The 25,842-nt window shown below is 37.2% G+C and overlaps 3 protein-coding genes across 5 annotated transcripts; 1 reads left to right on the plus strand and 2 right to left on the minus strand.

The window, feature by feature from the left end:
- The first annotated feature begins 26 nt into the window (after positions 1-26).
- LOC137935920 (heat shock cognate protein 80-like) lies at positions 27-3,533 on the plus strand. The gene is made up of 4 exons (XM_068780336.1): positions 27-250; positions 410-551; positions 743-1,023; positions 1,784-3,533. Exons 1-4 carry the CDS (start codon positions 128-130, stop codon positions 3,332-3,334), a joined length of 2,097 nt encoding a protein of 698 aa, XP_068636437.1. The 5' UTR covers positions 27-127; the 3' UTR covers positions 3,335-3,533.
- A 1,045-nt stretch (positions 3,534-4,578) lies between these two features.
- Positions 4,579-9,641, minus strand: LOC137936376 (uncharacterized protein At2g24330-like). Of its 2 annotated transcripts, none has more exons than XM_068780988.1 (6): positions 9,403-9,641; positions 8,927-9,208; positions 8,135-8,279; positions 6,293-6,402; positions 5,673-6,093; positions 4,579-5,220 (listed from the first exon to the last, which is right to left on the minus strand). In XM_068780988.1, exons 2-6 carry the CDS (start codon positions 9,203-9,205, stop codon positions 4,976-4,978), a joined length of 1,200 nt encoding a protein of 399 aa, XP_068637089.1. In that variant the 5' UTR covers positions 9,206-9,208; positions 9,403-9,641; the 3' UTR covers positions 4,579-4,975. The 2 variants fall into 2 exon arrangements, with proteins under 2 accessions (XP_068637089.1, XP_068637088.1); XM_068780987.1 differs by having other exon boundaries at positions 9,386-9,640.
- Positions 9,642-10,924: 1,283 nt separating this feature from the next.
- Positions 10,925-25,482, minus strand: LOC137936609 (uncharacterized). Of its 2 annotated transcripts, none has more exons than XM_068781393.1 (26): positions 25,187-25,482; positions 24,930-25,097; positions 24,680-24,845; positions 24,061-24,177; positions 23,822-23,955; positions 23,463-23,622; positions 23,128-23,195; positions 22,754-22,852; positions 22,427-22,542; positions 20,348-20,522; positions 20,132-20,242; positions 19,962-20,040; positions 19,716-19,859; positions 19,498-19,611; positions 16,726-16,844; positions 16,562-16,644; positions 16,338-16,462; positions 16,114-16,234; positions 15,838-15,975; positions 14,885-14,981; positions 13,818-13,952; positions 12,384-12,476; positions 12,176-12,278; positions 11,903-12,045; positions 11,717-11,803; positions 10,925-11,409 (listed from the first exon to the last, which is right to left on the minus strand). In XM_068781393.1, exons 1-26 carry the CDS (start codon positions 25,334-25,336, stop codon positions 11,284-11,286), a joined length of 3,171 nt encoding a protein of 1,056 aa, XP_068637494.1. In that variant the 5' UTR covers positions 25,337-25,482; the 3' UTR covers positions 10,925-11,283. The 2 variants fall into 2 exon arrangements, with proteins under 2 accessions (XP_068637494.1, XP_068637493.1); XM_068781392.1 differs by having other exon boundaries at positions 11,894-12,045.
- Between the last annotated feature and the right edge of the window lie 360 nt (positions 25,483-25,842).

Here is a 25,842-nt window from a genome sequence, read left to right on the forward strand (position 1 = left end):
CGAAACTAGGGTCTTATAATCTTCTACTCGCGGTCGTCTTTGTCTTCCATAGCCTGCCGTAGAAGGAATACGTTTCAAGCTCTCTGTTTTTGCTGCCTGTTTCGTAGATTTTTGTGAGATTTCTCCGATGGCGGAAACGGAGACGTTTGCATTCCAGGCGGAGATCAACCAATTGCTTAGTCTGATCATCAACACTTTTTACAGCAACAAGGAGATCTTTCTTCGAGAACTCATCAGCAATGCATCAGACGTAAGGAGAATTAATCCTCTTGTGAATTTCTCGATTTATAAAGTTTTTTCGCTTTTTTTTTCTGCTATGTATTTGGTTTTCTGATTGGTGATAGTGTATGCCGTGGGTTTAGAAACGAGAGAAGCGGGATGCTGATTTATGTTTCAATTTTGTATGCAGGCTCTAGACAAGATCAGGTTCGAGAGCTTAACGGACAAGAGTAAGCTCGATGCCCAGCCGGAACTGTTCATCCACATTGTCCCTGACAAGACCAATAACTCCATCTCCATTATCGACAGTGGCATCGGCATGACTAAAGCAGGTCGATATTTCAGTTTTCGCCAAAAAAAATGATGTTTATTTTCCTTCCGCTTTTTGTGAATGGTTTTCTTCTACAGTGCTTGGATTTAGTGTCGCTTGTGATGTTTGAGTTCCAATAACCGCAACGTTCTTCTTTTTTCTAACAGCTAAATTTGTTTTTTGGCATGTTTTATTGATACGTTGCAATTCCAGATTTGGTGAACAACCTTGGTACTATTGCGCGATCCGGAACTAAGGAGTTTATGGAAGCCCTTGCCGCTGGTGCTGATGTTAGTATGATTGGACAGTTCGGTGTGGGTTTCTACTCTTCTTACCTTGTAGCTGAGAAGGTTATTGTGACGTCCAAGCACAACGATGATGAGCAGTACGTATGGGAGTCACAGGCTGGGGGTTCCTTTACTATTACTCGGGATGTCTCTGGGGAGAATCTTGGAAGGGGAACTAAGATCACCCTCTTCCTTAAGGAGGACCAGGTATTCTTTGTCTGTCACTTTGAGTGTTTTTATTTACAATGTGGCTTTTGATTTCATGTTTCTATGTGTTAGTATGAACTAGGAGAAACAATATATTGAATGATTTATAGTTTGGTTTCCATTGAATTCAAGAAATCTAGTCATTAGTTGCCAAAATTCCCAAATGGTTGTGAAGAACTTTTGGGTTGCTTAAGTCTAAAATGCCCAGTTTGTGAAAAAGCCAAATTAAAGTTGCTATCAGCTCTTCCAGTTAGCTCTGAAATTCGTTTCCTCTTTCAAAAGTTAGAGATGGGAGAACCAATATATTGATTGATTCATTATTTAATTTTCATTGAATTCGAGAATCTTTATGATTAGGTGTCAGAATTCCCAAGTGGCTGCAAAGAACTTTTTGGTTGCTTAATTGTGAAGTTGCGCAGTTCGTTCAGAAGCCAAGTTATTACTATCTGCTCTTCTAGTTTCTGAAATCCTTCATCTCTTAATTTTTTAGGTTGATATAAGGATAATCAATATGGGTGGATAGCATAAGGGTTTCGACTTATTTTTTTGTTAAAAAAAAAACGACAGTTTAACTAGGGCAGCTGTTGAGGGAAAGGTTTATAGGCACACATTTGTGCGGCTAGGTCTTCATTATTTGGTGTAAATTCTCAAGTTTTTTCATTTTTTATGTTAAGATGTTTGCAAGCAACTCATATTTCATAATTTCTCAACAATTTATCTCTCCTAGAGATCTTAATCTAGTGTTTGACTTTTGTTAAAGTTGGAGTATCTTGAAGAGCGTCGTCTCAAGGACTTGATCAAGAAGCACTCTGAGTTCATTAGCTATCCTATATCCCTGTGGACTGAGAAGACCACGGAGAAGGAGGTTTCAGATGATGAAGACGAGGATGAGAAGAAGGATGAAGAGGGCAAGGTTGAGGATGTTGATGAAGAGAAGGAAGAGAAGAAAAAGAAGAAGATCAAGGAAGTCTCTTATGAGTGGTCTCTTGTCAACAAGCAGAAGCCAATCTGGATGAGGAAGCCTGAGGAGATCACTAAGGAGGAGTATGCAGCTTTTTACAAGAGTCTGACTAATGACTGGGAGGAGCATCTTGCAGTGAAACATTTCTCTGTGGAAGGCCAGCTTGAGTTCAAGGCTATTCTCTTTGTTCCAAAGAGGGCCCCATTTGACCTTTTTGACACTCGGAAGAAGCCGAACAACATCAAGCTCTATGTCAGGCGTGTTTTTATCATGGATAATTGTGAGGAGTTAATCCCAGAGTACCTCAGTTTTGTGAAGGGAATTGTTGATTCCGAGGACCTTCCTCTCAACATCTCTCGTGAGACGCTTCAGCAGAACAAGATCCTCAAGGTTATTAGGAAGAACTTGGTGAAGAAGTGTGTTGAACTTTTCTTTGAGATTGCTGAGAACAAGGAGGACTACAACAAGTTCTACGAGTCTTTCTCAAAGAACCTAAAGTTGGGTATCAATGAAGACACTCAGAACAAGGCTAAGCTGGCTGAACTGCTGAGATACCACTCCACAAAAAGTGGGGATGAGTTGACTAGCTTGAAGGACTATGTGACCAGGATGAAGGAAGGCCAAAGCGACATCTACTATATCACTGGCGAGAGCAAGAAGGCCGTGGAGAACTCTCCCTTCCTAGAGAAATTGAAAAAGAAGGGGTATGAGGTATTATACATGGTGGATGCTATTGATGAGTATGCAGTTGGCCAGCTGAAAGAGTTTGAGGGAAAGAAACTGGTATCTGCAACCAAGGAAGGCCTCAAACTTGATGAAAGCGAGGATGAGAAGAAGAAGAAAGCAACCCTCAAGGAGAAGTTTGAGGGACTGTGCAAGGTTATCAAGGATGTCTTGGGTGACAAGGTGGAGAAGGTCGTGGTTTCAGACCGTGTTGTAGACTCTCCTTGCTGTTTGGTTACAGGAGAGTACGGTTGGACTGCTAATATGGAGAGGATTATGAAAGCTCAGGCTCTGAGGGACTCTAGCATGGCTGGCTACATGTCTTCGAAGAAGACAATGGAGATCAATCCAGAAAATGCGATTATGGAGGAATTGAGGAAGAGGGCTGAAGCTGACAATAATGATAAGTCGGTGAAGGACTTGGTCCTGTTGCTTTTCGAGACGGCCCTTCTCACTTCTGGATTCAGCTTGGACGACCCCAACACCTTCGGCAACAGAATTCAGAGGATGTTGAAGCTTGGATTGAACATCGATGAGGATACGGCAGGTGATGTAGATACCGACATGCCAGCACTGGAAGATGCTGCAGATGATGCCGAAGGCAGCAAAATGGAGGAGGTCGACTAATCGCCTCAAAACCCTTTTTTAACTTTTTATGTCTATGGATCCCGATAATATTAAATAGTGGTAATTTTTAGTTATAAAAGGCATTAACATGCCTGAAGGGTGTGTATGATCTTGACCTATTAGCCGCAAGTTTCTCTGCAATGAAACGATTTGTGATTTATGTTTTGTATCAAGTGATCATGAAAGGTGTTTTCAGTTAGGTCAGATTGTTCAAAATCGAAGGGTCTTTATTCAATTTATGTTAAAGACTTTATATACAACAGTGCTTCTTTTATGCCCCACCAACAGGTTGATTGTTGACTTGGAGGGGCCACCTTCGCTTAACCGTAATTCTATTATGTAAGATTGGCTGTTAAACTAGTGTGTTTCATGTAACGGCATATCCAAAAAGAAAGAGAAGACGACGTGAGGGATACCTTGACTTACATCCAAGGGAAGAATACAAATCCTTTGCTCCTCCCCGTTTTTCATTTGCCAGCGGAAAAGCGACGGCTGGCTCTTAAGAGGAGGAAAGGGAAAAAGAGAAGAGAGGGCTGATGGAAAGGTTCAAAAGCTCACATTCCTTTGATTATGTACCTTCCTTGCCTAGTATTTGGCTAAGCTATAGGTCGTTTTCTTGTATATCATCCCATCCCTTTTGGATTTTAAAAAGCGATGCTTTGTGAACTTGAGATAAGCTGATATGGTTCAAATACTGTACATATTTACTGACACATGGCCAATAGATTTGTACATATTTACCTACCTCTACTTTTAAAATTAAACCCAATGATCCGGTCTGAGTAGGATAATACTGAACTGTACGCCACCATGTACTCGAGCCGTGTGAAAATTTCAAAACCTCTCCAGCCTCCGCGCAATTAGCATGCAGATGTCGACACTCAATAATACCAACTCCTTCAATGATGCTAAGAATTCCTATATCTAGGCCTACTATTTTAATGTTGTTTGTACAGTCGTATCACGTTAACGCATCTATACTTGATGATACTGAGAAACTTTTTAGGTAAAAACGACAATGTTTTTGCTCTTCAGAAATGAGTCTAATAGAACCAAGTCCTTCAACAAGTATACAGAATCCATCATTCCTATGTTCATTCCATCAATCTCGTTACACTCATCATCGTAAATGGTCCCATTAAATCCTTCAACAAATGCTGCTACAAAATGAACTTACGCCAAACCATCTAAGCCTCGTTTCAGGGTACACCTCTGCTTCGGTCAGATGATTTAGTTACAAAATATCAACCATAACAATCCAAACCTCGCTGTAATAAAGGCAGCCTGTGCAGGTCGATTGATAACTATTGTACTGTGCAAAACTGTTTCCACATAGCTTGCAGGAGTCGTCTCCGTCTAGGAAGTGGGAACTAAGGCGACAAAACCCTCATCGCAACTTCAAATCAAAGAAGATTGCGTGTGGTAGTCTCTGGCTTGATCAAACATTTCCTCTTTCCTCAATAGGACCGAAAGACAGTTACATAGTTTACAAGCAGAGAACCACACGAGAAGAACACGATTTTTTCCTAGCCAAAACAACATTTAGAAAGAACCGGGCCCAGTAGACATGCTTCTGAAGACGGAAAGAAAACAAAACCATCGGGGCGCTAGATACAACTAAATTAGATTTACATGACTTAACTAGTCGCAAGTTTGACTTGTAGGTGTCTCAGATCCCCTGCTTTTATCGTCTGTTCCCGTGCTCAACGTGGCTCCCACTTCACTTCCAGATGGAGTGCTTATACCACCATCACCTGCGGGCACTGCACGGACATTATAGGAGCTGAAACCAGAACCTGAACCATCCTGAGGTTGGGTGCCGTTAAGTGCATTGCAGTGCGGACAGTAGTAAGTTATGTAAGCAAAATCTTCTTTTCTGGCAAGTCCTGTAGAAAGAGAGCAAACAATGGACTGAATAAAAGCTTCTTTCAACCATACACCAAAGAAGTAAATAAATTGCTGCACATCATAGTAAGTTAAGGATAATCTTCTTTTCCGGTATGTCCTGTAGAAAAGAGGGTAAACAAGGGACTTGAGAACCGCTTCTTTCAACCATACACCAAAGCATATCAAATATGACGAATGCTAAACAAGTAAACTGTTGAACGTCAATGGTTCAAATGCTGCTTCTGTTGAAAAAGATCATTAACATTTAACAGTTGGCATCACCTCAATATCGCCATTGAAACAAATGTCCAATCCATGTGGCTGTAACTTCCCCTCCTGGAATAATTGCACAACCCTTGGATGTATCTAAGATGTAAATCTCTAGAATATTTTTTTTATAAAGCAGACAATATATGTTTAAGAGGTTTACAGATAGATATGTTTGACTCACCATTATGCATATGGCAATTACCACATACGAGCGCAAAACACTGAGTTGGGTCCTCACCCACCAACATGGCTGCAAGACGAGCAAGCCATCCCCCATTAATGTTAGTAGGCTGCTGATGATGTCCAACTACAACAGGTTGATTCTTTCCATGAACTTCATTCTCTTCGAAGCCAGCAGTTTGGGCCCTTTCCTCAGTAAAGTGTGGTGTTGTAATACTCCCAGCGCTGCTGCTTCGAGAATGCCCCTGTTTTCTATTTCGAAGTCCACTGGAGTGGCCAAGCTGAACATCATTGCTTTTGCTCAAGTGTGTGCCAGTATTTCCTTCATCTCCCACATATACTTTGAGTCCAGAGTCTGCTCCCAACTTATGTGCCAGAACACTTGCTGCAGCTGCCTTTGCAGCAGGGTCAAGGTCGTACATCTAAATTGGAGTCAAAATCACAAAAAACAAAAGAAAAGATTCAATTGTTACAAATTACTTGGATAATAATTAATATCTGAATCAAACCCAACAGAAACTTAGCACTGCTTTAAAAGGTTTCTGTTGTGGCCCATTTTGCTGTAATAAAGCATTTTAGACTTAAATATGACAAACAATGCCACCCAATCATTTTTCTTACCTGAATAATCTGTTGGGTTTTGTAGTAGCCTGTCCGCTCTTTCAGTTCATCAATCTTTTCTTGCCTCTCTGCTTGCAACCTCTTAAGAGTCATCATGTCCTTCTTTTCACCTACACGTGCACAACTGATGATTAGTGTTTTTTTATTTTTAAAATGTCAGTTGGCTTTATTAACTGAAATAATCTATATAGAGGGAAAATCACCCTCAAATTGCAATTGAGGAGGAGTTTCCCACCACGAGGGTGTGACAAGAAAGTCCCTCCTTAGCCAATTTATCAGACATGCTATTGGCAAAGCTTAATGTGAGCTGCCATGATACAAAAAGTAATTTATAGAGGTTTTTCATTTCTTGAAGTAAATAAAGGAATCTACATGGGAGAGGTGTTCTTTCATCCACAATGGTGAAAACACAATGAATTATTGTCACATTGGAGCAAGACTTTTCTAACAGAAACATTTAAAGAAAAAAACACCAGGTATTAGAAATGTCATATTCAATACTGGTATTCAGAACATAGGCACATTATGGCAGATTGAGCAATTGATCCTACATGGATTTGAGTCAACTAGTCACCAAATACAGACAAATGAACAGTTGTAATGGAGAAAAGCCAAAAAGAAATCACTGCCATTAAATAATATCTACACCAGACTACAAAGGGCTTAAATTTGGTCCCAGCACAAACAATACCAAACAAGCCTCAGTCAGTTCTGACAATAAAGAATTTTTTAACCAAACAACTGAAGATGTTGCATATATCTAATTACACATGAGCAAATAGGACAACAGGACTGAAGATTCATTCTTCCAATGCTTAGAATCAACACAAACAGAATGTAGAGATTATTACATAAATTGCACAGTTTAAGAAATACCGCTTCCCACTTCCAAGCATTTGTGATTGGATTTCACTTATGCAACATCCGAAAATTTTAATACAATATGGTAGATAACACACGAAAAAGACAAAAAAAGGTAATACCTTCCAGATTAGTATACATGCTGCTTCACGTCAACTTTTTTAACCGAAATAAACATTGAAAGAAAAAGGGCACGATGGGCTTCATTGACAAAGTTCCAGCAACTTAAAATTACTCTCAATTAGTTACATAAGGAAGTCACTATTCTTGGACGACTGTTGAAGACTCAAAAAATATCCTCTGTCCCTAGTTCAATATTCCCCGATCTGCCCACTTGTCGCAGACCCTCTTGCAAATGTTGGAGCCCATAGTCAGCATCTTATGCTGGACAACTTTGTCTCCCTCTTAAAATATGTAAACAAATTATCCTGATACAAACTACTGACTAACTGAAAATAGATTGGCATGGGTCAGGACACTCACTAGCTTCCCTAGGCAAAAAAGATGAATGAATGCACAAAGGCATTGCATTCCTACGAAGAAGTCTAAGTTAGAGCACTCAAGTTGGTCCAAGAGCTCCAATTTGGGAGAAATTGGACTTACAGATGATACACTAGAATGAAAAATAAACTACTCAAGAGCCACGTTATTGAGGTGTCCATTTTGAACTAACCAATCTATAGAAAACCTGAACAAGAAGAGGACAATAAAATCAAGACCAACCAAACACAGCAGAAATTTTTAAAAATCACTATCCATCATAAACTTCCCATTTCTAGTTGCACCTAGAAGTACACCAATCTCTTTTTTTCTTGAATCTTACATTATTCACTTTATTAATCTGTTAAATCAGTTTTCACCCCAAAGCAACAATCAATAACAGTTTACCATCAAAGAAATGATTTTCATCTAAACAATAGAAGCCGATCAGAGGCAATTACAATTCCAACTCAAAATATGGTTGTCCCACATAGAACTTACGGATCCTGGAAAAGCCAGAGAGCATTGAGTAAATGACAAAAGAAAGCCCAGGCAAGACAAACATAGGCAACACTCGCAGTGCTCTCATTTTCCAATTCAAGCCCAATGTTCTGGTAGTTAAGACTGCATAAGCCACAGCAACAGCCTGCAGAAAATGCAAAAGCTGTATGAGCACAAAACACAAAGTTTCATCTGCAAATCTATCAGTACATGGTGGGCCCTAAGTTTTCCCCACTTGAAAAGCTATCATGTAAAAACATTAATCCTTTAGAGTTCCCCACTGAAATAACAATACAAACATAACAGCCTTATGGCGGGAATCAGAAAAATTCAGTGCAATACTTCAATAGCTTAAGGTGAAAATACATATCATCTCAGATAGCTCAGAAAATAAACATGAAATTTACCTCTAAGGAGCATACGGATCTTAGGAAGACCAAGATTGCAATAATATCAAATTCCCAACTCTGTAAAGTGTGATGAGCTAATGGTTTAAACTTCTTTAATTGTTTCAATTTCCGTTGGTTTGGCACTTCGGTTTCCAAATTCCAGTTTTACGAACAATAGAAGAAAAGAACATCCAGGCGAAAAAATATGAAAGATCATAGGCCAGAAAATGCTGTAGTGCATCACATTTCTGTTTTTGACATCGCAATGTATTTCATTTTCTTTGTTTCGAAGAAAAAGCATTTCTTTTTCTAATTAAACAAAATCATGCACCTAACTAATCAAGTTCCTCGAAGAAACATAATATAAACAGATACATAGAGGATTAAAGCTTTAAAAACCCACCTCAAGAACCACGGAGAGAGAAATGATATTTCTGGCGGTCGTCCGCCAGCGCCTAGCTCTTTTTTGCATTCTTGCATGAATTGAAGCTTCTTCCTTAGTAATATGCTCCAGTTTCTTGTGTAAGTCCTCGGTCTTTCTAAATAGTCCATTCCAAATTCTGGAAAATATACCTGGCCGTCGCTTCACAGTGGTTTCACTCGTTTTGTGCAACTCAACAGGTGCCTTGGAAACTTCACCCGCAGCTAGGTCTTGTTTCGAGCCATCAACCTCATCCGCCATGGTCTTAATTGCAAATAATGAAAATAAAAGAAGTAGAAAACACACGGTTAACACAGAGCTCGAAGCTCTAACGACCAATTACAAAAAGAACGAATCAAGTCAATTGTATGTCATTTCCGCAGAATGAGAAATAATCAGATCTACGAGAAAGGAAAATAAAAAAAAAACACAGAGACTCACCAGGACAAAATCGATACCTAGAGAAAAAGAAGCAAGGATCTCACTGAAGACTCATGTTGCGTAGAGAAGAATTAAGAAAAATGATCAGGAAGAGAAATCAAAATCATGCCGAACGTTGAACGACGATCAGCGTACAGGAGAGACGGGTCCTCCTTCCCCGCACCAAATAAAATGCCAGGACACAGTTTCCGCGTTTCTGTGCTTTTCTCTGATACAAATATAAAAATCCATCTAAAGACACAAATTACAAGCCTGGGTTGAAGAAAGGCGGTCCCGGCCCGAGGCCAACGATCGGGATCCTATTGCCGTACTCTGTGCCGCTCGAACCTACCTTTATTCTCTAAAGACGCTCTTCATCGACGGTTTGGACAGTGCAGGATATACAATTTGTGGGATCATGGGGACCACCGGAACGAATATATTGGAAGCGATGGTTCTAGAAACAAGCTCACTCAGTGCCGAACCCTGACCTTTGACTCACTTCGTGTCAGTGCCGACTGTCCAGATATCTAACCTAATCGTCAAGAAACCCAGGAAACGGTTCACATCCTCGACCCGGCTGGTCCAACAAGGATTTTTAGTCTTTCGGTCCGAGCAGGCATGTGACTCATGTGACTCCTCAAGTCCGAATCACTTCGGCCTAAAGCAGATTTTGACTTTTTTTACTTTAAAAATTGTAACTTAAACCTGTAACAAACTTTTGAGAAAAGAAAGGAATTATACACTTCTTCTAGATTTATGTATCTTGGTATAAAGTTCGAATCACTATTAATTCTCTAATCGGCTCAATTATGGGTTCATAACCCCTTCATCCAAAGTACTTATGAACGGATTACACTCGATCAGCGCGGGAATCGGCTCGACAGTCAAAACAGCCAAGGTCCGAGAAACTGAGTTGGCAGTTGGCAGCCATTAATAAATTTTGGGATCTGGCCTGGATCGAGAAGGCCTTCCAGCTTTCATTGAACAGGCGGTCCTGGTATCCGCGTCTGTCCGCTAAATAGTCAGCATATGGCCGTCGTCAATGAGCGTGTGCCGCACGTTGAGGCGACGCAATAAAGTTGAATTCGAGGAGGTTGTTGCGCCCTACCCTCTAATGGCTCTGTTGCCTACCAAAATGGACAAATTGTCAACCATCTGCACTTTAATAATGGCAGTAATTATGTGCGCTGCTGTCATTTTAATTGTTCAGGGGCTTCATTGTGAACTGCTTTGAGATAAGGCTAGTTGTCATTCTAATGATTAAGGATCATTGGAGTACTACTTTCTCGGAAAAGTACGCTTTCTTTAGTAAGCTCATGATTAAGACAGTAAAAACTCGTATTTCAACGAATTGCGACTCTAAAGAGTATTAGCAAGAAAGACTAATTACCATTGATTTATTGCCAGCATTTTAAACAAGGAAAACACAGTTATTGACTTTTAAGCTTTGTGACGGCCTCAGAAAATCTGATTGTTATTAGTTAAAAAAATGATTTTAACTACAATTAGTTATTCGAGATTGATTGAATGCATGTCAGAGCAAGCAATCAATTCTGTTGATCCTAATTCATGTCTCTTTAGTTTATATTATTGTTCACAAAGAATTAAAAATTATTAATCAAGAATATAGCGTTGCCATGTAAGCAATTGATTCTAAGCCAAAAGGAATTGGAAGGAAAGAAACCAGAGAGTTTGATGGAGACAAAAGCACAGTTTAAAACTGCTCGTCATTTCTCCATTTGACTCAATGGGGTACCTGGGGTGGATCTATCCTATTGGATTTTGCTGAACCAGGAGTGATACATTGGGCTCTCTATATTTAGCTCCACCCGTAAGCGTGTTGACCTTGATCAAATAAATTGCGCACAAAGATATCCTCACGCATACATTTGTTCATATCTGCAGGAAATCACTTCTCAGGCAATTCTGGGGGCCTTAAGAATATGTATGCTTCTTACGAATCCTTTGCCCACTTCTCCAACATCTTTGAGCACGTCAATAGGATCTCGGCCCTTCTCACTTCCTTCTTCTCTATTACGTTTCTGCAAAAGCAAAGCATACACGTCTTGTTAGACTCAAATAGGAACATTGATTTCCCATGATATTTCTCAGAGGTGTTCATATTGTAAATTATTCGTCTTAAACAGTAATTACAAAAAGAGAAAAAAGCTCTTTAAAGTTATCCTTTCCTTTCTGCAGAGAACTCTGCATTAGCATCCTTATATGATTAACTCCAGGCACTTATCCTCCATTTTACTTTTCCGAAGACAAACATGACACAATATTTCCATATCCAACACAATAGTTTTGTCTCGACAAGGAGGATAAACACATAACGCAGTTGTGTACCTTTGATTGTGATTTCTCCCATGTCAAGCCAATAGCATCACCTCCCACAGAATCATACCATACCTTCAATGTGCTAGCGAACTCCCTCTGAATATCAATCACATTGCAGGGTCAGTTATGCGCCAATCTAAGTGGTACTGAACCAAATGTTTTTGTAAGGTTTATCTAATCACTTACTATGCTTACCTTCAAGTCCTCAACAAAGCATCTGAGAGGATCAAAGTTCACCAAGAGCTTCTTCCTTGCTTCCTCCAATGTATAATTTGAATTACCAAGTGATAATGATGATTGGAAACCCTTGCTTGCTTTCCCTTGAACCACACACTTACCTGTCAAGGTCCAACGTGCAAATGCAATTTGTAATAACATGAGTTAATGGTGGGCAAACAAAACTAAGATGCATAGCAATAGCTTCAAAACATGGCTAAAACCTAATATCATTTTTTTTTCTAGCCAAACCTTGGTTTATCTCAGCAGGGAAAAGAAGGCGAGGATAAGACAATTTGTCCCTGTGGAGAAGAACTACAGCATCGTAATTGGTCAAAGGGGTGCGGAATAAACACTACAAGGCAAAAGGGACTTCCATAATGAGGAAGAGGTCATGATAATAAAGTTAAAGACAACAAGAGCATTCACGCCATGACATTGGCAATCTTCTTTGTCTTACCTCCCATCTCTGTAGACTGGTTTGACCATCTAAGATCAGTTTTGTCAATAATTCTTCACTGCTTCTAGCATAGGCTGCCATCCGTTTAAGAACCTTTTTCATCACAAATAGCATCAGTCAGTAACAATTCAAAGATACTGTGTGTACACCTATTTAAACAAAGTGTATTTGGCACAAGAGAGGCCAGCTAAAACTTCATACCTGAAAAAAATTCATATCCATCCCAATGTAGGATTTTTTTAACTTTTAAGATTTTCTTTTTCAATGTTAAACCCCATGTATACCAGGGCGCTCATGTTTTAGTGCAACAAATTAAAAAAGATCAAAATGAAACCCATAAAACATCCAAAAAAATGTGCTTTGCTTTCTTCTTTTTTTCTGAGACCAGTGAGAACTGCATTAGATCAAGAAAGAGAAGTTGAGGGGGTTCCAAATGAGAAACATAGATATGAAACAAAGAAAAATACAAAACAATAAAAAATGAGTACAAAAACTGATTATACCTAAGGGAAGGAATTCTTCACAAGAAGATGATATTGGGATACCCCATTACTTAAACAATTGAACATCAAGAAGAAGCCTCATGTGGAAATATATATCTGTATCAAGGCATTGCCACATGAACCAAACTACGGCCTCACTAATAACTTGAGAGAACTCTGGCCCCTAAGAAAATGGTGGAGAACCTCCTGGGTACCAATACTGATATGAATCTCCTTGATTTTGAAATACCATTATGGTAGAGTTTGTGCACGCAAAAAGTGCATCACCTAAAGAAAGAAAATTAAAAAGTTTCATGCTAGGATGATTTTTACTCTCTATAGAATGTGTTTTCTTGTGCTAGTGGGAGCATATGGAAAGTGAAATAGAAAGTAAAGAGACAATTAATCTATTAATTTTTCTTGGGGTAAGGGCTTGGTTGAGCCCCCATGGAGTTTGATAGGCATTTGATAGAATAAATACATGTCTTTTATATTTCAGTTTTGCTATTTTGTATGTTTATTGTTTTGTACTGTTGTAATTACGTTGGTGTAACTACTTGTAAGCTTATCCACAATCTATTATATTGTTCTCACACAAGGTGAGGACAATATAAACTTCAAGACTAATATCCAAGTCAAATTAAGAGGAAAAAAACATCAAATGCATGATAGGTTCAATACTCCAATAGGTAACAGAACTCCTAAAAGGAAGCTACAAAACCACAAGGAACTTCCACCCAATCTTGTAATTCAATAAGGACTACCCTCTTACAGTTACTCTTATACCCGCTCAAATTAAAAACTCTGGATTCAAGCAGAACTAGAATTTGCAACAACTTACAAAAAAGATTATAAGGAGAAGTAATTTGAAGCTCCCAAGCAACCAATAATTAAGTTTGACAGCTGGTAACTTGATGCTAGAGGAACACATGACGGAGAACAAACAACTTACTGATGTACTTGGAGAAGTCATGGTCCATGCTTCTGAGTTTTTATCATATGCCGTAGCTAAGAACATAGCTGATATCACAGGCTCTACACTAACAGCATTTTCTCCATAACATTTTCTGCTACTGATGAAGTTCTCCTATCCAATAAAGAAATGTAATTTAGTTGCAATCTCATCTAGGATAGGGCAAGTTGATGCAAAAAGCGTATTGATCTAATTCTCTTGTTGGAAAGAAAAATAAATGAAAAAGATATACTTAATTGAAAAAAAAGATCCAAATATAGCAACAGAATTTACAGTACTGCTGATTCAAATAAGTTTTTTTTAATAGCGAGATTTTTATTGAGAGAGGGAAATATAATAGGCAACCCCCAATGGGGGGATTAACCCTGGAAGTTACATCAAAACTCAAAAGAAGAAAAGACAACCAAAATAGCAATACAAAACTATATAACATCAGAAACAAAGAAAATATTATCCCTCCTGCCTACAAGCAGAAATGAAGGGAAGTGAGGAGCCCTCCTTAGCCAGCTTGTCAGCAGCTGAGTTTTCGCTTGCCACTAAGTTAAAAAAAAAAATTCCTGACTTAGGGCAAGAGGCTCCATGGAGGATCAGAACCATTTTTGACTCAGCCAATGTTGGCTGAGTCACCTTCCACTACTAAGGCAGCAGTGAAGAAAGCTTTTGCAAGTTTAAACCCATGCAGCAATGCAAAAGTTTCACTTTGTGTCCACCATACAAGGGAATTCCAAATAAGATAACAAAAACAAAAGCATGTCCGAACTCAGACAAGCTTGTGTAAACATTAAGTCTGAAGTTTGTTTAGCAGTCTAAAACCCATAAGACTATCGTTGTCATCATTGTAAAGGAAAAAGTCCATCTCAACATGGCTTTTGAACTTCTTCTTCAATTGTCAGACATATATGAGTTTACAAAATTTGGAATATTCCCAAAATCACCAGACAAGCTTTCATGAACTACAGACAAATTAAATACTTACTTTTATGACATGAACATCTGTGTTAGTATCAAAACTTTACATATCATATCTTGGAAAATATGATACTTACATTTATGACCTTTTCATCATCTGAAGTTAAGTCGTTGTTAATGTCAACAACCAAGGGAGAAAACATCCAATCGTAATTTGATAATAGCCGCAAAAACCTGCCATTCCAGTTGGTGTGTTCAGAAAAGATATCTAATAACCTCATGAAGTGAAGAAGCTAATCAATGAGATTAACAGTCAAACGTGTAAAATGTCCTGTATGTATAAAATACAACTACAAAGTGAAATACATAAAAAATCATAGTTTGTTGAAATTGGAAAATCTTGGTGCATCAATGGCACTTGCATAAAGTTCATTATCTGACTGCTAAAGAATCATAAATTGTTGAAACTGGAAAATCTTGGTGCATCAATGGCACTTGCATAAAGTTCATTATCTGACTGCTAAAGACCACAAATTGTTAAAAATGGAAATCATGGTGCATCAATGCCACTTGAATAAATATCATTATCAGAGTGCCATCAGTTTTGACCTACTCCAAAACTCAACACTGTGAATCAAGACAATTCTTTTGCATATCCATGGTCACTCTAACAACTCAAAGTGCACAGTGGGCTCCACTCACTGGATAAGAGAAGACTTTAGAATGACATCAGAGGCAGTGAGAGCCTTGGAGAGCAGTAGCTAAAAAAAAACGAGTCATCCCACATACAAGGTCACCGGGTAAGTGCTTTTTTTCTTCTCTGAAGTAATTACGGAAAACATAATGAGAACATATAGCGAAAACCACATATTAGTCAATATTGAGTATGCCATGTTAAGGTGCTCTACCTAAGGGTATATTTCCTGCAGTAGCAATATTGAGAATGGCATACTGTTTGGAAGTATATTAGCCTTGAACAATGTCAAGACAAAATGGAATAGCTGTAACATTTCAAATGTTGCATGTGATTAACAACCAACTAATAAGAAAACCAATAGTTTAAGCATGAGCAAAGGAGATCAGATGATACCTCAAAAATCCAGTGATCCGTGAGCAAGGAACATGAAAAGGAAAAGGCCTCAAAAAGAGGTAAGCTACCAATAACTCAATTGCTTCATCAGTCAAAAAACAGGAAAAGAGATGTGAAGTAACCCATCGTTTTGCAAGCCTTCACAAAGAACCATCAGAAACAAGTCAGCATAAAAAAGAAAACAAAAATGAAAAGGCCACAAGGTAGGGTGGCCAGATGTATGGCACTAGAGGACTATGCTCTAAATCTATAATCCAAAGCGTTGTGGATCCTCACCGTACAACTGGCCCATAAATAGGATATCGCCCTTGCAAACCATTAACCATGCTAGCATGCTGACCACGAAGAAAGAGTTGTCTGTCCAAGGAGGGTATCGTATTCATTTGATTATTTCCAGCTAAAAAAAAAAAAAAAACCAATAAGCAAAACATTTTGAAAATAATACTTAGAAACAGAATGATTTTAGGAAAAAAAGGAAAGATGGCACATCAAACTCCAACCTTGCTTTCTGACCAAGTAAATACTTCTCTCATGAAGGATTCTGAGACGAAATGAATACCCAGCAATGAGGACGTTCACCTCATCCTCAGAAGCAACACATCTCATATTCCAGTTTTTTCCAAGACTACCAAAATAAAGAAGTCAATTTACTGTTTTATAATGCTCACATTAATTAATAAAAAACAAAGACAAAATTTAACTCAGCAAGAACTGGCATTTTTACCTCTCTCCAATTTTCAAAAGAAAAGCACTTTTAGTCTTCTCGACTGCCACATCATCAAGTGGCCAGTTTCCTGATCCCTCTAACTAGATAAAAGTAGTGTGTGTCAAACAAGAAATGTACCATTCAAGGACATCATACAAGGTACAAATAACAGATTTTCATACCTGAATCATAACATCTAGTGATTGGATGCAAGTTGTGAACTCTTTTAACTTTCTATCAAAACTCTTTTCATAAGCCAAGGGATGAGGTACAGGAGGGTAGGCAGAAGTTTGCCTCAAGGCTGAAAACACAGAGTGAGTATATAACTATTGTTTACAGGTGCAATAGAATTCAGGACCTTGAGACAGCGAGCTGAATACACAGAGTGAGTATATAGCTAGTGTTAAAAGGTGCAATAATTATAAACTAAAAAATAGATAGAAACCCTTGCAATGAAAAGTTGTAAAGAGAAACAACATTCTGAGCTACGCTTAGATTCAGTTGAAATTACTGGCCATGTACAGTACATCGATTTTCAATGGACCTTGAATGTTACTCTTTATACAGTGTGACCTGCTCTTCATAAGTTTTTTTATAGCTGTAACTGATTATGTGTGAATAACCAAATGGTTTTTTCTATTTTTTTTCCTTTTGTGTGTTACTGAGTAAATGAATGAAGAAGAAGAAGAAGATTGAAGTTTATAATAAAAAAGAGACGCTCATTTCAAAAAAAATAAAAAAGTGACACAAGAAAGTGGAACTCTTGAAAATACCAACATTCTATTAATTTGTGAATGTTCAATAGGTAATAGGATATTTGCAGTAACATAAAAATATAAAATATAAATATAAAAGAAGTAAAATGAAAAACACAACAAACACAATAATTTAATTTTCAAGTTAAAAAACTTCTCAAACCTAAAACCAACTAAAAGATAAGCATCTAACAAATGCCAACAACCCAAACAAGCTGTCGAAATAGCTAAGAACACCGTAAAACTATACTAATTCAGTTAGACATTATTAATCCCCCCGATGACTAGTTATTGAATAAATTACATGATTCTTTAACAGGTGTTCAACATGAAATTTACGGCTTCACAGCTGAGGTTAAAAGTAGAGAAAAATGGGCAGAGAGAAAGAAGAGTAAAAAACACAGGAGTTTGAGGGAAGAGAGTAAGAGTGGGAGAGTGGGAAGGAAGAAAATCTTTCAAGCTCAAACTCCTTGCTTTATTTATTTTTTTGAATGTTGATTACACCCCTTACCCCTGCTGAGGCTTGAACTCAAGACCTCACATTCAAAACCCCCACATGTGACTGAGCCAAAGGCCCAAATCACACCCCTTATTCTATTCATAACAGTAACTTATGTTTTAAAATTACAATAAAACCATTAACAAACCTAATAAAATGAGTAAATTTGAAATAAAATAAATAAACAATTTACGCAACTAGTAACCTAATAACTTGAGAAGGTCGCAATACAACTTAGAACAAAAGGCATAAAAGTTTTTTTCAAGACAGGAAAAGGATTTCGTATCTGCTTCACATTTTCTGATGCAGTACATCATAATGTGAAAGACCTAGCTGAAGAATCTAAGGACAAAAAAACTACCCATGCTTATGAAAGAAAAAGAAAGAAGGAGGCACAATTAAAGGAGCCTGACTTTTCTATTATGAGCTTAAGAATCCTAAATCAGAAAAGTCTTTCTTAGTCGCAATTCCTTTTTTTTTTTTTGAAATAGTGACTCGCAATTCTATTTAAAGCTTGCTGAAATTAGAAATTTTATTGGACAAGTGACTTATGGTTTTTTTTTGTGAACCATCACTCAAATAGCGACTTGCTATTTTAGTTAAAAGCTTCAATTAGAAGAAAAAAAATAATTCTTAAGTAACAGTTTATTGTTTTACGTGTAGGTCTTTGTTTCTAAACTAGGTAAGCCTAAAGTTAACAACTTTACAGATTAGACGTTGTTCTTGTTTTAGAAATGTTTTTCCAACAAGTAGAACTAAATTAAGTCTTAATTAGAGTCAATTTCTTATAACAGTCAGCATAGGAGTTTCCTATTTTGCTGATCTGTATGCTTATAAAAGGCCTTCATATGTAACACAATATTCACTCTTTTATTATTGAATAAAGTTCTGGCTCATGTTCTCTCTTGGATAAACTTGTCCTTTGTTTTTTTTCTATGTTTGCTATTTTTCTTAATAGCCACAGAAAACCTACTTTCTGTCCTTCAAGTTTTACCCATTAAACTTTCAGATTGTAATTTTCTTAGTTGTTGTTGAAATCTAGCATTAGTTGCACTCTAGAGAAAGTATGCAACTTTGTCATACCTTGAATTTAAACCACCTGGCTGTGTCATTTTGCCAGGCCTACCATGTACTTAACTAAAGGTGTATCCTTTCTTGCCCATCAAGCTAATTAAAATGAATTATGCACAGATGCTAACATCATGGATCAAACCAGGCTGCAAAGGATAGTCACTTCAGCAGTTAAGTCACCATGCAAGTTTCCAAATATAAAATATATTTCATCTTTGTGATTTAATTCAGTTTTTGGGTTGTCTATTAGGGGAATGTCTACTGAAAATGAAAACTCTTTAGTAGTATCACATAACATTGAGAGCCCTTGGGATGGTTTTGGCCTGTTGAGAGATCCTTTTTTTTGGAACAATGCCTGTTGAGAAATCCTTAATAGTAACAATGGAGAGTCTAAACATAATCAGTTGAGGAAATTATAAAATATAAAGGCCAAAATGGCATGCACGAAAGTGGTGGTGGAGGGTTCAGAGAAAGGTAGATGTACTTAAGTATAGAGCAACATACTTTTAAGTACAAAACAGTAGGCATACAGCTGTAAGGCAGCATCTGGCGATGAAATATCATATGTAGAATAAACAAAGAACAAATTTCTGAAACTTGAACCAGCCAATATGTAAGATGAATGGCACCTGGGTCCAAAGGCTGAACACTAGATACTTTCAGAGGAATATCCTCCAGTTGCCGCAATCGTTTTGATAACTCCTCAAAGGCCTTAAGCAAAACACTATAACCTGATATTGGATCTGATGCTCAATACAAAAAGAAGATTGATTTGTAAGCTAAAAAGTTTGTTGTCACCAAATACAATAAAAGAATCATAAGTCCACTAAGGTTATCTATTTTGTACCTTTAACACCATGAGTGAGGCAAAAATCCAATTGACCAGCCACATGTTCCATGTCCTCAGGGGACACAGAAAGATGTCGCGAAAGAACATATTCTGTTATGTGTTTCATGATGAGATGCCTTTCCCATTGATTGCATTCCCAGACTGTAGCACTAACAAAGTGAATTGGAATTCTAATAATTTTATAAAACCTGAAAAATGCAACAAAATCAGGAAAATACTAATGAAATTTTGAGAATATAGCACCTGTGCTTTCTGCAATAGTTCCATCTTTAAACCTCCGAAGTTCAGCTTTCTCTCCCCAGAACTTCCGAAATTTGACAACCTATTGGAAAATGTGTTAAATAAATCCCCTTGTCCATCTCTCTATGCGAAACTATACCAAAAATATCTTCGAGTACAAAGAAATCAAATACCTCTTCTTTATTCTCAGCATGTGGACCAATATCTACTACTCGAAAACCCTTCTCAGAGGAGCTGGCAAGTACTCCAATGAGCAGCTTTTCATCATCAAACTCTGAAAAACCCTGAAATTATGAAGACAACATTTTACTATAAATACTGAGAACATACTACAATATTCATGTGCACATATCAGCTTCAATGTCATAACAAACAATTAACTCACATACATTCACTACATTCCATTTTGAGGGTCTGTTATTCCAAGCCACTCGAATGAGTTTTGCTCTATCTGTGAGTCCCTCTACTAGCAAGGAATGCACCTTTTCTTCCAAGGTTCTCCATCGCTCATCATCTAAGCAGTAGCTAGACTCAAAAAGCTTTGCATTCCCCTTCAAATTTACTCTGGGAAGACAGAAATATTTTGTAAATACAATTACTATGTGAAAACAAATACTCTGTGAAGACTACAACACCATATCTTTCATTTTACTGATCAAGGAAAAAACATGTCAAATTTCAACTATTTACTTTACTATAATTGAACTATCTGCTAGGAACTTATGCTTAAATGTTTATAAGTTGTAATTTTTTTCTCATTCTTTATATTAAGGGCATAACAGTCCTATATAAAGTTTATTATCCTTGATTAAAGAAGAAGAAAAAGAACAAAAGAAAAATCTTTGCATACTTTTAGGACAAGTTTCATTGTATGACAAGCTTAGCCATTCTATCTTCTGTTTTCTGCATGCCTACTTGGTCAGAGCCAAGTCAACTACTCTATCAAAGTTTTTTTTTTGGCTATTTTGATAGTCCTGTGTGGTTTTAGCACTGCCTTTTACTGAAATCTCTGACTGATTTTGTTCAATTAATTCAATTTCTAGGATCATCTGAACTAAATTTCAGATGAACCGTTCTCATCTGTTTTAATCATTTTCATCCAACTTTTAAAAAGTCAATTTTTTAGAGGATATGGTCTAGGAAATTGGGAATTTCTACCAATTTTTTTTTCTTTCCAATTTCAACACATTTCTACCCAATCCAGTAAAGCAGAGACTATTTCTCCTATTAACTCTTTCAATCAGTCCCTTTGTACAATTAGAAAAGATCTTATTGAAGAATTTACTCAAATTTTAAAAAAAAAGCAGTTTATTTATTCTCGAAGGTTTTTTCATCAAAAAACCTGCAAGCATGTCTAAATTTACCCAGACCAAATCTTAGTCAGCCACTCAGTTCACTCAATCTTCCAATAGTTCTTTAACTTCAAGGTAATGTGTTGGAATCAGAAAATAACTGCATCAACCTTGGTGGTAGCCAGAGTATCTGTCAATATCCATAACAAAGGCTCCTTATCATTAGGGGTATATGTGTTGCTGAGAAAAAAAGTCTGCCAGTCTATAGCCGTACATATACCTCTCAATGCCGGGGCAGGAGCCATCTCTCAACCTTGGAAAAAAATATCCTTGACCTTATCCCCTAGATTATGCTACTTATCTACCTCCTTTGCCTATTCTACCCCTACAACCATCAATTATTCCCCCTTCTATCCTACCTATGCATGTCTTAAAAGGGATCTATTCAGGATTATTGAAAACTAAATAGGGCTTCAACTGATTGTGATTCATGTCTAACATAATCAAACCTCCAGTGATAGGTTCACTTGTGAGGAATGAGTCTCTAGAATGTAGATCAAACTTTGCCTAATAAAATGGGAGCCACTGGGTCACAATGCTGGAGCTATTAAGAAATTCAATTCACCAATCAGGGCCGTATTCAAAAACACAAATAGAGACATGAAGCCTACTTGGTTATCTAAACAATCTAAAATATCTCACTCAATATTAGTATAATACAATGAGACAGGCGATCTGTTAGACAAGACCTCGATATGGATTCGTTTGCAATGTGCATCCAAATCAAGAATAGGAATGAGACATAAAATCAGAATGATGAAACATAGAAACAGGACCATTGGATCTGACCACGTCCACATAACATTTCTATGGTTGCATACCTCCAGTTCAATATATACCCCTAGAGAGAAGTAGACAGTTTGATAAAAACAGCTAAAATGGAATTTTCTCAAAACATACCAATAAACAAAGTTTAAGAGACATGCCATTGCTTTCCTCTTTTCCTTAAAGATGTGTAATTTGATTGAGAAAAAAAGTGGATAAACTTCTGTGTTTATTGCTACCATTTTTCTTTGGTAAGAAATGAAACAGAAGAACTGAATGATAACTATGCCGCCTCATTTACTGCATGCAGTTATCTGCAAATGTGAAACTAATGCAGCAATCAGAAAGTACCTCATGCAATTATCAAATTTAGCAGCAAAATCAATCTTTGTCATGAAAACCGCTTCAAACCCACCATCTTTGCACTTGTCCATGCAAGTTAGTGCCCATGCAGCCTCCTCTTGAAGCTGGAATGACAAAAACAGTTGGAAACTTAGACAATGTGCTAAAAGTGGAACAACTATGCATAAATCAATTAGTTTTTAAAGGTAAAATTAATTTGAATAGCTGTTTGAGATATTAGTGGAGAAAAAGAGAGCCAGTGGATGACATGAATAGAGTTTACAGATGCAAGACACAAGAAATGGAAAGAAAATTTGACAGATAACTGGCAATTACCTCTCTTAAAGCAGACTTTGTCATCCGAAATGCCAAGTTAAAATTGCCCGATATATCATACAATAAAATACCAAATGACTGTTGCCTTTGCCTCTTTTCCTGGAGATTTTAAGATCATTAATGGCTAACAATACCACGACAATGCACAAATAAGAAAACAGATGCATTAATATGCCACATGATATTGCGCACTAAGGATTTAAGCTCAAATGTATCAGGCACCAGTCTGCTAATGAGAAATGTCAGAACCTAAAAAAAGTAGATGAAATAAAGACTAAAAAAAAATGACCAACATCAACAGTTTCGTTTTTCTTTTCCTTTTTTAAATGGTGACAAACAACATCTGCAATGGTAATGATAGGAAAGCAACTAACCTCTTTTGACACATTCGATTGGCTTGAAGATTGAAGTGTGAAGCCTGCCTCCCATAATTTAGAGGTTGCTGAGGAGGAAAAATGTCATTACTTAACATCATGCAAACCAACTGATGTCAGAAAATAAGAGCCAGTATTGAGCAGAATGACTATTCAATTTCAAGTCAAGGGGGCAGGGGAAAAGCACAATAAAAACTCCTAAGGCTCTGCAGATGTCTCATGAACAGTGCTTACCTTGCATGATCAGTGACCAAGAGGCAACAAAAAAAAAACAGGATATCAGAATTAACCATTTTTTTTTTCATTTTCTATAACAATCAGAACAAAGTGCTCACCAATGAAGTCCAATGTGACACGAAATATCTGCAATGCCTTCATTGACTTGCTAATTCGATTTCCTCCAGATTCTGTTGCCAGGTACGCAAGTATGATGGATATCAGGAAGCCATTTAAGCTGTCATGTGAATGTACAGAACTTCTTTGTCTAGCCCAGATCTACAATCCCACAGGAAGGAACCAATCATGGCATGGTGATTGATAAAAAATTATACATAACATAAACTAGCACACATTATTCAGAAATAGAACATTGAAAATAGAAATGGCATTTAAAGAAATGTGAGAATGGTGAACAAAGCTTGTCACACACTGCCAAAAAGCTAACACCAACACGGTAAGCTATCTATGAGACTACCTTCAATAGAATCAAAGCCTCCCCTAAATCTTTCCATCCAGAAAAAGTTTTCTTAACAAATGCAGCATTTTCCTCCAAGTGCATATCTTCTAATATGCTACTACTGTATTTTGGTGTAGGTTGCAGTACACCCCCTATACAGAAAAGATTAACACGAAAAAAATTTAGAAATTTTTTTATAAGAAGTGCATTTCAAGAGACTTGATTCAAAAGGGTCACATGTCAAGAATAATAATCACCTTGATTTAAAGCACGAACATTGTTTCTTGTCAAATTCAACTTTGCAATGTTAAACAATATAGGGACTGTAGGAATTAACCTTATCAAAAGTTGAAAAGGCTCATCGTGCTCCAGTTCTAACACATCAAAAGGAATAAGATAAGTCAACATTTTACACCAAAATAAAAAATAGAATAAACAACAATAAGTTAGAGCAAAATGCAAAAAAATAATAATGATGTAACCACTTGATTTAAACTAAATTAGATCCTCAGTTTATAAAAAACCAGAACACTTGGTTATTTATTAAATTAATCAATATAGTAAATGGCATAGTCACCAGTCATCCCAGTCTCCTGGATGACTCAAATTTAACTTGAGAGTGTGGATGACATCTCTGCAAGGTTTCTAATTCAAACTAAGATTATCTAGTTATTTACCCTTTTAGGTTAACCGACGAGAGAAAAACTACCTTAAAACTCTCTTTTGTTTACATTAGTTTCTGGGAAAAGTAAAAATGAACACTAATTGACGCATCAAAAGCAGGAGCACAACAAATAACTTGTGTAAGAGCATAAATAATGTAACAATCATGGGATGAAGTTTAGGCTGACGTCACGCAATTAAAATTGCACTCACCTGGATACACTATGAGAACAGGTTTTCGAACTTCATTCTGAAATGGAGACCATTCAATCTCCCTGACTGCAGAACAGGACCTCAGATGCTTCTCAATAACGGTGAGATACAGGCATCTTTTGGCATGGTAAAGATGGTTCATGAAGTCTTTCTCGTGAAAACACTCCTACGAAAATCATTACAGTTGAAGAGTGCAGTGATGAAACATGACAGGAACAGGACAATGAATGGGACGATTCGGTTAAAATACCTTGGGCATGCGAATTAAGATATCGACATTGACGTCAGGCTTAGTGGCGGATTTTATCGAATAACTGCCCACAACCTCAAAGCGTTCTGGTTTTTTGAAGGTCAGTTCAATCTTCTTTGTAGGCACACCAAGGTCTCGAATGAAACCCGGAGCTGCATCTGAGCCAACCTAAACAGACGACGCGAAACGAAAGATGAAGAAAGGATTATGAGAAATCCTGCGAAAGTGAAAATTTAGGATTTCAATGAACAATTTACTCTTGGCAGTTTGTGATCAGGAATGGCATCAATGTGATCTTTAATAGCAAGAACTGCCCGATCAATGACTTTGGTCTTTGAGTAATCAAGCTGTACTTCCTTCAACAATGCACCCACTTTCAGCTGCATCGAATCGGCCTCGAAACCCATCTGAAAAGCGCACTGGAGAGGTGAGAACGGACGAACTGGACGTCGCGGCTGTGGACAGACAAAGCGAACTGAAGCTCGCTACCCAGTAAGGCAGTAGCAGAGAGACAGTGTTATAGTAGGGTTTTCTCTTGGAGAAGCCCGGAGGTGTCCCGCGACCGGGTGCTTTGAACTCCTGAATGGAGAGAGTTTAATGTGAATTAGTACCTATTTTTTTAAAAATATGTTTCTATTATTATTAATATAGAAAAATCAATGAAATATGTTTTATTAGTATAACCTTATAAAAATTATAAAATTATTTCATTAATAATATATTTAATATAAAATAGCAACGAAAAAATATATTTGTATAATTATTAGCTACTCTAAATTATAAATAATTTTAAGTTATAGCAAAAATATAATACTTAATATTAAAATAAATTATTCTTCCTATTAATTTCTCAAAAGTGTTATATTACAATTTAGTTTTATGGTACTAATAAATTAGCTATTAACTGCTAACT

Source organism: Aristolochia californica, unplaced genomic scaffold (assembly GCF_029961685.1).
Source record: "Aristolochia californica isolate CCGP_79_NKW_82.1479 unplaced genomic scaffold, dmAriCali1.0.hap1 SCAF_7, whole genome shotgun sequence".
In the NCBI taxonomy this organism is placed as follows: domain Eukaryota; kingdom Viridiplantae; phylum Streptophyta; class Magnoliopsida; order Piperales; family Aristolochiaceae; genus Aristolochia; species Aristolochia californica.

Bases quoted from the DNA above. Each gene is read 5' to 3' on its own strand.
- LOC137935920 (XM_068780336.1), top strand. From the start codon at position 128: ATGGCGGAAACGGAGACGTTTGCATTCCAGGCGGAGATCAACCAATTG. The intron at 251-409 runs GTAAGGAGAATT...TTTTGTATGCAG, and splicing joins TCATCAGCAATGCATCAGAC to GCTCTAGACAAGATCAGGTT. The intron at 552-742 runs GTCGATATTTCA...TTGCAATTCCAG, and splicing joins CATCGGCATGACTAAAGCAG to ATTTGGTGAACAACCTTGGT.
- LOC137936376 (XM_068780988.1), bottom strand. From the start codon at position 9,205: ATGGCGGATGAGGTTGATGGCTCGAAACAAGACCTAGCTGCGGGTGAA. The intron at 6,094-6,292 runs GTAAGAAAAATG...ACTCCAATTTAG, and splicing joins AAACCCAACAGATTATTCAG to ATGTACGACCTTGACCCTGC. The intron at 5,221-5,672 runs GTGAGTCAAACA...CTCTTTCTACAG, and splicing joins TAATTGCCATATGCATAATG to GACTTGCCAGAAAAGAAGAT.
- LOC137936609 (XM_068781392.1), bottom strand. From the start codon at position 25,336: ATGGGTTTCGAGGCCGATTCGATGCAGCTGAAAGTGGGTGCATTGTTG. The intron at 16,645-16,725 runs GTATGAAAATCT...ACTTTTATCTAG, and splicing joins CACTAGATGTTATGATTCAG to TTAGAGGGATCAGGAAACTG. The intron at 11,410-11,716 runs GTACACAACTGC...TTGCTTTTGCAG, and splicing joins GGGAGAAATCACAATCAAAG to AAACGTAATAGAGAAGAAGG.